This window comes from Schistocerca piceifrons, chromosome 1 (assembly GCF_021461385.2).
Source record: "Schistocerca piceifrons isolate TAMUIC-IGC-003096 chromosome 1, iqSchPice1.1, whole genome shotgun sequence".
NCBI lineage: Eukaryota > Metazoa > Arthropoda > Insecta > Orthoptera > Acrididae > Schistocerca > Schistocerca piceifrons.
This window is the reverse complement of record NC_060138.1, coordinates 717217017-717229442: the sequence shown is the minus strand read 5'-3', so window position 1 is coordinate 717229442 and position 12426 is coordinate 717217017. Positions and strand designations below refer to the sequence as shown.

Sequence of the window (12426 nt, the reverse complement as noted above, 5' to 3'; positions counted from 1 at the left end):
TTTTGAGTAATCTACGGTCTCTGGATTCCATGGAACAAGTCCAGTCTTCCTGAATCCATTCTGCAGGACAGACGGTTTAATGAACTCATCCAGAGTTTGTTCCAGTAAGGGTACAAAATGGATCTTCTTAAAGTGCTTAAGATCCAAATGATCCAAATGTTCCAATCTCCACTGATGTACCTTGTTTTTCCAACATTCCTTTAATAAATGAAAGACAGCAATATCCATAGGTTGAAGATGTGTAGAATTTGGAAGCAGAACTACGAGTATTATCCCATGCTCATCATAAAACTTACTAGTGTGCAAGGTGAGATGTGACACATGGCCATCAATAAACACAATGACTAGCAGTGGTATTTTCTTTCCTAGAAGGTAAGGATGGAAAACATTCGTTACAAATTCAAAGAATAATGGACCTGTCATCCAACGTGTTTCAGATTTACCTATTCCCCAATGTTTTGGTACACTCTCTGCTAGTTCCTGTCATATTCGAATGTATTTAAACACTGTCAATGGAGGTGCTAAATCACCATTTGCATTTCCAGTCAACAAAATTGTTAGACTTTCTTTCTCATCACTATTCACATGCTGGTACACATTTTTTTTCTCCTTTCAGGGCCAATACTTTGTTTCCTTTGGGGTTCAGAAAGAAAGCAGTATCATCTAAATTAAAAACTATTTGGGACTTTGAAGAATTGACTTAAAATTGTTCTCTGTTAAATATTTATCTATCACATCAAACCAGTTTCTTATAGTTTCCTGCTTTACTCCTGCCCTGTGTGATGTCAGATTTTGTGATATTCTAATCCCAATATTGGGATGGCGCTTCAGAAAAGCATTGTACCAAGATTTCCCTGGGCGGTTACAAACAAAGGGATTTTTACGTTTCAGTTATTCACTCAGGTGCTGCACACTGTCCAGAAGTTCGCGTTTTGTTATGGGGAATCTGGCCTTAGCCATAGTACAAATCCAGTGTACTAATAAATACTCCTCTTCTTTGGTAAGAACTGTATCAGGACCCATGCAACAATTTCTAGGCGTCTTCCCTCTGGCTTTGTACATTAAAGTAATTCGAGGAACTGAGAAACTTTTTGCTGCTGCACAAACAGACATTCCATTAAGTACTGCATCGATGGCAAGCTGCATTTGTTCCTCTGGATAACTGAGAATCTTCCCTTTTACTGCTGGCAATATATTGACTTAAATAATATAAAACATAATGTCAGAAATTCACATTACTTGAATGCCAGTAGTTGACATGGTATGAGCTAGTGGTTGTCATAGGGTGTCAACTACTGGATCGATACATGCAATGATAAATTTAACACAATCTCCACAGAGCTAAGCTTATGAGGATACAGGGAATGAAAAAGGTATTAAAAAAGTTGTTGGACTCAGTAGTTGCCAGATGTGTCAACTAGTAAAAAGTAAGGAATATATTAGCACCAGTACTTGACACCTGATCCCTGACCATACCATAACCTAAATTCACAAATATTTCACAAATTTGCTTACTTTGCATAATACTGGAACCATCTAAAAAGCTATACACAAAAAATAATAATATCTTAGGATTGCTTTGCCACATCAAAAAACTTACCTCCTTATTGATTTCGAGAAGAAAATCACTGAAAGCAGAGAAACACAAATGCACTGTTACAAACAGAAGCACTCACTTCAAGATGGCTGCTAGAAAAATATGATAGTTATCAAATTACACTGTAGATGGCACAACCATGTAACAACAGTCAAAACTCCATCTCTGAATAAAGTGATTTTCTTATTTTAAGAACTTGTATTTGAAAATGTCAACTGCTGGTGTTCTGTTAACTACCAGTGCCTTTACCTGCCTATTGTAATTAAAAACAAGAATGATGAAAATTCCTGACATAACCACAGGGTAATTTTCCTGCATAAGCCTTGCGTAACATAAGAGAGTATTGAAGGATTTCACCATATATTTAAATATTAAAGCCACTGAAGCTATTACGTACAATCAGTCATCTGCTAATCAGTTAGCTCCTTCCTTTTCCGAATCAGAGAAATACATTTCTGTTCTGGAAGTATTACCTGCTACATTAATAACGAGCCTATCAACAACATAATCCACGAAGCCAATTAGGTGCAGCATTTTCTCTATTTTTATGACGAGCTGTTCTATATCCCACCAGCACTCATCAGTTAGTGTGAAAAAGCTGTGTGTGTTAGTTCCAGTATGGCTGGCAGCTTAACAGTTTTCTTACTTCTTGGGCCAAATCCCACAGCTTGGCTCCAGATCAGTTCTGTTGGGTTCATATTGTAATGGTACAGTAGCAAATGTAAAAATGCAGCATTTGTACTGGCTGATCAAAAAGTAAGTATAAATTTGAAAACTGAATAAATCACAGAATAATGTAGATTGAGTGGTACAAATTGACACACATGCTTGGAATGACATGTGGTTTTATTAGAACCAAAAATATACAAATGTTCAAAAAATGTCCGACAGATGGCGCTTCATCTGATCAGAATAGCATTAATTAGCATAATAAAGTAAGATAAAGAGAAGATGATGTTCTTTACAGGAAATACTCAGTATGTTCACCATCATTCCTCAACAATAGCTGTAGTCAAGGAATAATGTTATGAACAGCACTGTAAAGCATGTCCGGAGTTATAGTAAGACATTGGCTTCGGATGTTGTCAATCAGCATCCCTAGAGATGTTGGTCGATCACGATACACTTGCGACTTCAGGTAAGCCCAAAGCCAATAATCGCACAGACTGAGGTCTGGGGACCAAGCATGATGAAAGTGGCGGCTGAGCACATGATCATCACCAAACGACGCGCGCAAGAGATCTTTCACGTATCTAGCAATATGGGGTATTTTTTTTGGTTCTAGTAAAACCCCATGTCATTCCAAGCATGTGTGTCAGTTTTTACCTCTCTCTCTACATTATTCCATGGTTTAATAAGTTTTCAAATTTATACTGACTTTTTGATCACCCGGTATAATGTGCTCGATGCTGTGAAAATGATTGTTTTTCATGTTTCTATGACACTTATTTGCCTCTGTGGTATAAAACGATGGACATAGTTCAAATAAAGATGATTTGGTTTCTCATTTTCGCCTTGAAAATTAAATTGTTATGTTTTCTTAATTAAAGCAACTTTTTATTAATAGTCTTTCACAAAACATCGATATTTAAGAATTTGTATTAGAAATGGAAACAGGAATTTCACATCCAGAATGTAATTAGAAACCAGAAGACGTGCATAATTCATAAAAATAGAGACTTCTATAATTATGAGATGTAGGTATCTCAAACTGACCGAGAAAAAAAATTGATACCAGGGAGATTTGGACCGATGCACGAAGAACGCCATTCCCGCTACCGACCGACTCTGGCAAAACTTCAAAGCTGATTGTCTCTGTAAATTAATGAAAAACATGAAGAACAGCCTATTTCTCGGCACTTTCTAACTATGTTCCACCCGCGTGTTTCACTACGAAATAGAAAGCTGCCTCAACCATTTTCGTGCTGCACATTATCAGTGTGACAATCAGAGCACAACACTGCAGGGGCTGTGACTGTACATGATTTTTGAAATAAAAACTACATAGCGAAAGCGTGATTAACAATAGCATTGATGGCTGTAAATACAATTGAATATCTTAATGTTTCATTGAACGTAACTTAGTAATAAGATATCTAATACATAAGTTGGACCTACTTCCAAGAGCATAAAACCATCAGTGTATGTGTGCTACGGCTTATGACCAATCATCACGTTTGTGGTTTACAACCATACAAGTTCTGAATGTGTCAACAATGTGGCTGTTAAAAACCAAGGATACATCCACCACTGGTGTAAAGATTTGGACAGTGAATTTCCAGTTACTCTATGGATTTGCCAAATGATATTTGTAATGTTTTTAAGGTTGTCCCTAATAGCATCCCTGAAGATTTTTCACTTTCCTCTAAGAAAATGTGGTATCTAACAACTAATCAACTGGCATCATATTTTGAGGAACGTGTATAACCAAAAGGATATCATATTACATATTAAGTTTTGATGACACTACCAATGTTAAAGCTAAAAGAGAATTACAAACTATCACTATGTTTATGCCATAGAATAAGTATTGCATAACAATGGTTTTCTTTTCATTTGTTGACATCTTTCCTTCTTTACTGAGGGTTTCCATAAAGTGACTACGAAGACCTGTTAGTTGTTTGATAGTGACATATTCATTAAACCTGAATTATTTGTGCTCAAAATTTTTCTGATTGTGTGGACTCCATCATTGTTAATGGCATTAATAGTTTAAAGTTGAAGCTTTTGCTTTATATGCACCCATCTGTAAATTCCAAATAATTAAATGTGACTCAGTAGCTGATGTATTTATCTATCTTTTATAGTTCGCTACTTTTGATAGGCTTGCATTAATGGTGTGCATGAGAGTTGTGCACAATGCTGGGAAAGAAAGGATGTGATGGATTTCTTTGAAAATCACCCTAAAAGAAATAGATGAACATTGATTCTATCATTTAATTATAAAAAAATTTATTTATAAAGCCATTTACATATATGGACAAGTCAAGTTTGCAAAACACATTGAAATAGTAGACTAAGCACCACTGACAATAAAGAGATACTGAGCCGTGACATTAAATGTGTCATGTCCTAGGTATGAAGGAACAAGTCAGTTACATACTTATGAGATTAATTCACACGTCATATTTCACAATGATTCAGTACAAATTTCCACTTCATAGCACTACATTTTCAGTACTGAGCTTCAGTTCGACGTAATTTGAAATTTTTACTGCAAATATCCCTTAAAATCTGTTTAGCTGCAGTATATTGTCGATGTGGTAAAAACTTTTTTCTGCCTCTACCTCCGTTTGCAGTTAGTTTGTTTGTTTCCATCTGGTCTTGAATTTGCTGTTGTTCTGATTTCCTTTTCTCTTCATTTTCCTGTTGCAAAATTTGCATTTTCAGTACAAAGTAATGTTAGTCAGATACAAATTTAAATGAGTAAGCATTGTTTTACTTCTTACTTAAAACAATAAATTGCATCTGTTGAACAAAATTAACTGTGTTAGTAAAACTGACTGATGATGTCTGAGAATATCAGAGCAGAAAGACATTATTATGCAGTTGGCCTTTGGAATGGCATTTTCAATATTCCATGTCTATTTCCTAATACCTTAAATGATCAACAATTGCACCATGGCTGCTGAAGTTTATTGTTACTTGCCAGCAGTGTTCCAGCTTCTGATGGCTACAAATATCACTATTTTATAGACTGAAAGTGTAACAGAAATGGCAATGATAATATAAAGGAAAGTGTCAAAATTAATCTCAGAAACTCACCAGTCGAACTCTCTGAATTATGGTAAAAAACTCAGCAAACAAATGGAAACATTCTTCTGGCTTGAATTTCTTAGGGTCTTCACAGAAATGTTTGGCTAAAGCATGACTACAAGCCTTCACCTTATTCATAGCCTGCTGAATTTCATTACTGCATTTCAAAGCAGCCTTAAAGAAATCTGTGGAAAGAAGAGCAAAACAGATTTTAACAATAGCAAGCACAAATTCTAAAGTGAGAATAATTTGTAGATCTATTTTATATCATGATCGGAGACTATGGGATGAAGAAGTACTTGTTTATGCAACAAGGTTATTTAAATTAACAGTGCCGGAAGTTGTGTTCATTACCTTTGAACTGCACCCTGATTCCACTTGTATCTTCCTTCAGCTGTGATGCAACATGTTTGACATCACTAATAAGTTTCATCACTTCTTCCTGGAGCAGCTCCACTGATATCCTGAAACATCGTAAACCATCTTTCATTCAGACATTCTGTTTGGAAGTAATTATTTTGTTATTTGTTTTATAAACACAACCTTTTTGTTAATATGGCATTATGTAGTAACGAGCACTCTTGATGCAAGTTCACCTATTCCACATTACAGTCATTATATATTCAGTATGCAGTGGTACCAGTTGCTGTCGCGGAGATAAGAGTGTTTGAAGTAGTCATCTTCACATTATGGGGGTCACTAGAACATCTTGATATTTCATATCAATGTAATTTTAGAAATAAAAAAATAAAAAACATGAAAATTGTCCTTTGATTTTCTAGAGTTTCTACAAATATTCTTGAATGCTAAAGATGTTTTCAAATGGTGTGTATTATTCTCAAGTAGAAACAAATGGAAACTGATAGCACATGGCCAGGCCCAAACATGCATTTTTCGTCAACAATTTGTCTACAACATGTACTTGTACATCCACTATGTCTATCCCGTATAGGGGATACATTTTACTTGAAAGTTTCTTGCAAAGTGTCAGGGGATAAATATGATATTGCAATGCCTGTGTTATTCTGAATTATGATGCTATATTCCTTCAGCCACATGTATATGTCAGAAGGAACTGACACAGCAACAACTACAGCCATTATGAAATACAAGGAATGTATTTGCAGTTCTGAATATGGAAAACTATCAGCTGTGGAGGGGAATGACAACAATGAAAATTTGTGCTGCACATGAACTTGAATCCAGATCTCCTGCTTATCGCGAGTGGTCGCTTTGCTATTTGGCTATCTGACCCAAACTCCCATATGTTGTCAACAATGTGTTCTATATATCTAAAAACAAAGATGATGTGACTTACCAAATGAAAGTGCTGGCAGGTCGATAGACACACAAACAAACACAAACATACACACAAAATTCAAGCTTTCGCAACCAACGGTTGCTTCATCAGGAAAGACGAAAGGATGTTGGTTTTAAGGGAGAGGGTAAGGAGTCATTCCAATCCCGGGAGTGGAAAGACTTACCTTAAGGGGAAAAAAGGACAGGTATACACTCGCACACTGTCCTTTTTTCCCCCTAAGGTAAGTCTTTCCGCTCCCAGGATTGGAGTGACTCCTTACCCTCTCCCTTAAAACCCACATCCTTTCGTCTTTCCCTCTCCGTCCCTCTTTCCTGATGAAGCAACCGTTGGTTGCGAAAGCTTGAATTTTGTGTGTATGTTTGTGTGTCTATCGACCTGCCAGTGCTTTCGTTTGGTAAGTCACATCATCTTTGTTTTTAGATATATTTTCCCATGTGGAATGTTTCCCTCTATTATATCCAACAATGTGTTCTTGTCCACCCAATATGTACAGGGTGATTATAATTAAAGGTAGACTTTCAGGGTGTTGTAGAAATAGCACCACTTGTCAGCATGACATCAAAATGCAACGGAATAGATTCAGAGAAGGGGCAAAACATAGGGCAGAAGAAAAAAGTGCTTTTTATGCTGATTTCTCCCGTCCGATGTGATATAATCTTACTGTGGTGGATGGGCTTACGTAACTATCAGTATCACACCTGTACACCCATACACACTGAGTAGTACAGTTTGTTTAATGACAAACATATACCTTAGGCATTGTTGTATGATTAATTTGTCATTTGTAGCCAACCACTATTAAATATATGATGCTTACAGCGCCACCTATTGCTACATTTTGCAACTATTTATTTTTCTTCTGCCTTACATTTTCCCCATTCTCCAATAACATTATGTTGCAATTTGACGTCATTCCAACCAGTGGTGTTTATTTCTACGGTGGTTTGAAAGTTTAACTTTAACTGTAATCACCCTGTATATTCCTGTACACAGGAGACATTTTACTTGAGATTCACTTCCCGGGCTCAGCAGATAAATTCTACAGCCGCCTACACTTAACAAACAGGCTTATGCACACGGCTCTCATACTTTGTGAAGGAAAGATACCTGCCCTTCAGGGTCTCCCAGCCATTTATGCCATATACCTTTACTTTACTTTTTAGTTTATAACAATATCCTTTGAAAAAGTGAAATGTTGTACAAATGAGATACTTAATTACAAATTTATTTCCAATTCAGAAAACAAATGTAAAAATTGGACCAATAAAAGTGGGCCCTTTTCAACTCTTTGCTAATATTTATAAATATAAGAGTGGTTAGGGGGACGACAGGTGGCAGATATGTAACCTTTGAGAAACAAACAGATAAATTGCAAGAGCAAGGATGAAAATTCTGTCTGTCAAAATTTGTATTATTTAGGTGAAAAATTCAATGGATATTGTAGTAAAGGTATGGAGAAGATGAACAAGGTTTCAAGTATATTGAATATTACAAGACTCTAGTGTCAATATGATAAAAAAATAAACACACACAGAGCAGATATTAAGGCATAAGCACACTTAAATAACTTATGCTCTTATTTGTACTAGAATCAAACAGAATGAAATTCTTATAAGTAGATTCTCTACTAATAATTAGAGAGCCCCAAGCATTGCCAATTTTAACGTTATGACTGTAATGGACTCTTACCTTGCCATTTCTTTCATGTTACTCATATCTTCTGTGAATTGTAATATTTCCTTATTGTTAGCTTCTGCAACTTCTACCACATAGTGCAAGAATGTCAGCCTTGGTTTGTTTGCTTTTATTTCTAGGAGCTTTGGTAGTGTGCTGAGTGTAAAGCCTGCTGCATTGCCCGCATAGCTTCCCTGGAACAAACACACAGTACCTTACATTTTTTTTCCTTTTTTAACTTATCAATTTACTTCTCACAAAAGCTTCATGTTAGGAATACTTACAGCATTTATGAAGTTTCCAAGTTGAAGTACTAGTGCTAGAAATTCTTTCAAACGTTTATTAGCCTTCAGCTTATTGCATGCATCTGCAACGGCATTTAGTTGTTCTCTCAGTTCATATGTTCTTAAAGGAAACTCTTCTTTCTGCAAATTAATTGATGCACAGAAATGAGTCAGGATATATTATTATTATTTTGGCAATATGATGTTGATAATGGAGACATGACTTTCTACTTACAAGCAACATTGCCCTAATCCTGAGGACAAAGGAAGGTACTTCTGATAGCTGAAGATAAAATTTCTCTGCCTCTCCTAAACGATCCAGATCTCCAGAATAGCATCTGACTGAAGTCAGCTGTAACAGATAAGACAACTCTCTCAGTTAATGTTTAATTTTTGAGCTCCGTGGAATAGTATGTATTGTGTTTTAATTGTGTTAATTACTATGATCTAAAATTAAAACTGTCATACATTAGGCCTACCTCTTTTTCTGTGGGAAGTAGTGGCAAGAGAGCTTTCAGTTTCTCAGGACCTATATCACCTCCTTTAAGGTTCTTTATAACTTCTATGACTGCTTTCCCTCCCAATTTGAACTGTTTTAGATAAATGTTTACTGCCAGATCTCTCTTGGTTTCCAGTAAAGTGATCTTGGGAGTTATTGGTGCTGGAAGTGTTACTGGAGAAGACTTTCGATGTTGCACAGTAGCAGTTTTCTGACAGAACAGTTCTTCCATTTGCTTGAAATCAACTCTAAGACTCTTTGCTTCGCTCTGCATTTCAGTCCATACTGATTCACCTGCAAAGAATTAGAATTCTGTTAGAACTGTTTGCCAGCAGTAAACAATCAAAAATCTGTGTTTACCTACAGAAGATGAATAAAATCACCACACATATTGCTGTCAGTGTGGTTATTACTACACATTTTATGGAACAAATCTAAAATTTGTTTATATCTTCTGTATTTATTACAACTGTAATGAACTTAATAGTACCATGAAGTGAGTAAATCATCATTTTTCTTACCTATCATAGAGACTGGAATCTTTGTCCAGCTTAGGGTTTTCATCTTCCGCTTGGGCAGTGGTAGTGTGTTAGACTTGTCCTTTACTGGTGTCCACAAACTTGCAGAATCTGGTAAATGTGCTGGAAGTGAATGTCTCCTATGTAACATCAGTGTTTCAAAGCTGTCACTATTGGGAATTGGAGGAGGTGGAGGTACATAATTTTGTTGTTGAGAACTGTAACCTGCAAGTGATGAAGGTGATAGCACCCCTGAAGCTGATGGAATAGCTGATGACACCACGGTAATAAGTGGCAGTGGCAGACAAGGTGGAGGAGGAGGAAGAGGAGGTGGTGCTGGGAATGACAGTTTTGCTTCTGGTGGTGACAACTGATGCTGTTTCTCATTATCACAAAGTTGCTTTACTTCTCTGGTATATTCCACCTCGGTCTGCGTAGACACTGTGCTTGTATTAAGGATATAAAAAGAATGTGTTTTGATAATACTGTCAGCTCTTCTTTCATGATATTTTTGAGTGCGTGCTGGCTTTTTGTGGATAGAAAACCCAGGTTTTATAGCTTCAAATGAAAGAGAGTCAAGTGCTTCCCACACACTGTCCCTGAAATCATATAAAATTTGCCTTTATTTTACTTGAAAGGTCTAGTAGTATAATATATGCACACATCAGTGGGTTACAGACATTGCATGCATAGTTATACTTATCATAAGGTAAACATTATGCCAAGTATTTCCATTTTAATTTAAGCTCTGATAACTTACACATTTGGATTTGTTGGATCTAGCTGTGCAAGCTTTTGTAGCATGGAGTGGAACCTGATAGCATGTGGTGTATCTGCTATCTGTTAACAGACACAAAAAAATTAATTAATTACTGTTCTCTTTGTGGCACAATACACATGGGTACTTTTACTAATGCAAGTTATACACACTAACCACAAGTATTTCTGTTTATCAGTAGCAATAAGGACAATAATGCATACCTTTTCGAATATTGTTTCAAACAACTGATGATGAGTTAGATGTTTCGTTGATTCTAATTCCATCTCATCTCTGTGTTGGTAATCACTGAATGCTGAAACTTGCATCTGTAGCTCCTTATCATCAGTTGCACTTAGTGAACTCAGGATTGGTCCAAGCCCACGACCTAGGAATATGCAACATATTGTATGTGTTTCAGATGTAACATTTTTCTGTTTTGAGATAACAAACAGGGTAATAATACTATGAATTTTTATTGGTAATTCTTTACAGATTTTTTAAGCCACACATTCACTGTACAGCAAAGGCAGCGAGAAATACGAATAAATAATTACTCACCAAGCAATTCATTCCTGATCTGCACACGCTTGTGGACATTGTGGCAGCCCAGTGTTAGGCAGTTGATGAAAGAAAGCAGCCTTGTCTGATATTCAACATTTTTTGTGTTACGAAGTTCACTCACTATTATGTCAAACCCATGCTTCTGATCACAAGTAACCTGTGCACAGAAGGAAAATATTTGCATTGATCATGAATCATCACTTGTCATATGCAGTTAGAAAATATCGTGCCTTGATAATTTGTTCTTTTAGCAGGGAACTCATAAAATAATGGAATTGCAGTTAGTTTAAACCTATGTACTTCTTAGCGACATCATGTTGACCAACTGACTGACTTAAGGCAGGTTTGCTTTCTAACCTCATGATTACTGAGTGTCTAAATGGAAGAACAAGATATTTACCTTGAAGTGCTGTAGAGCATGAAGAGCCATTTGATGTCCTTTTGAAGAATATGCGCACACAGCACAGAGAAGTTCAATAACTTGCATTTTAACCATGATGTTCTGAGATTCTAGTGCTGCAACAGAGGAAGGAAATCATATTGAAGTCATTTTTCAGATCAAATAGTACAATGGTTTGTGATAATCACTGGACAATTAGTTTAATTGCACTCAAGCAATTGCAATAAATGTTGCAAACTACGTGGGTGTAGCAAGATATATTTTGCATAAAGGGGTTTGTTGTTAAGAGCTATTTTGACAGAAACAGAATCGGTTGTGATAATATAATTGTGTGAACTGAGCAGAATATTGATATTTGGTTTCTACATAGTATTACCACTCAGATACAAATACTGCATACATATACTTGGCCAGCAGCTACTGCATCCAACCCAGTTCTGATAAAAAAATTTGAAACATAATAAGGCAACTAAAAATCAAACATTCTTCTGCCGTAGACAGTGTTATGTATCACCTAATAAATGAATAAAGTGGAAGTGAATAAAGCAAATCCACTATTTAAGAAACGGTACAGAAGTAAATTGGGAAACTGCAAGGCAGTGTTATTGATCTGCTTTTGTAAAAGTATGTGAATGATGGCAAAAAGTAGAACTGCAAGTTTTATAACTAAATTTAAAATACTACACCTGTCCCAGCATGGTTTCAGAGAAGGGAGGTCAATAATAATGGTTCCAACAGATTTCTTTAGTCGAACGTACTCTGAGTTTAGTAACAGCTAAAAGAAGACTTAGAGGATTTTCATGGACCTATATAAAGCATTTGACTGTTTGAATCACACCACAGTTGCCACACACATCTGGCTGTTAAGTAGGAAACTTTGTCATTGATGACATGTTATAGTGTTGTGAGGCTACACTTATGTTGTTAAACATAGTTATGCTGTTACTTAGAAATGGGTGGCCACAAGTATTTGAACACCCAAAACGTATTCTGTCATGTTTTTGGTAGCTACATAATTGTTAATAAGGACAAGACATTAATAGAAGGTAACAAGTT

The 12426-nt window shown here is 36.1% G+C and overlaps 1 protein-coding gene across 1 annotated transcript; it reads right to left on the bottom strand.

Moving 5' to 3' along the window:
* Nucleotides 1-8216: 8216 nt before the first annotated feature.
* On the bottom strand, nt 8217-12226 carry LOC124771320 (inverted formin-2-like). Its single transcript, XM_047249324.1, has 14 exons — nt 12209-12226; nt 11943-12145; nt 11777-11807; nt 11612-11732; nt 11371-11486; nt 10968-11127; nt 10631-10794; nt 10410-10489; nt 9653-10248; nt 9112-9425; nt 8868-8984; nt 8633-8773; nt 8364-8542; nt 8217-8259 (listed from the first exon to the last, which is right to left on the bottom strand). Exons 1-14 carry the CDS (start codon nt 12224-12226, stop codon nt 8217-8219), a joined length of 2283 nt encoding a protein of 760 aa, XP_047105280.1.
* Nucleotides 12227-12426: the final 200 nt, after the last annotated feature.

Excerpts from the sequence above, each read along its gene's own strand:
- LOC124771320 (XM_047249324.1), bottom strand. Across the intron at positions 10,795-10,967 it reads GATCAGGAATGAATTGCTTG|GTCGTGGGCTTGGACCAATC; the intron begins GTGAGTAATTAT and ends GCATATTCCTAG. Across the intron at positions 9,426-9,652 it reads GATTCCAGTCTCTATGATAG|GTGAATCAGTATGGACTGAA; the intron begins GTAAGAAAAATG and ends AATTCTTTGCAG.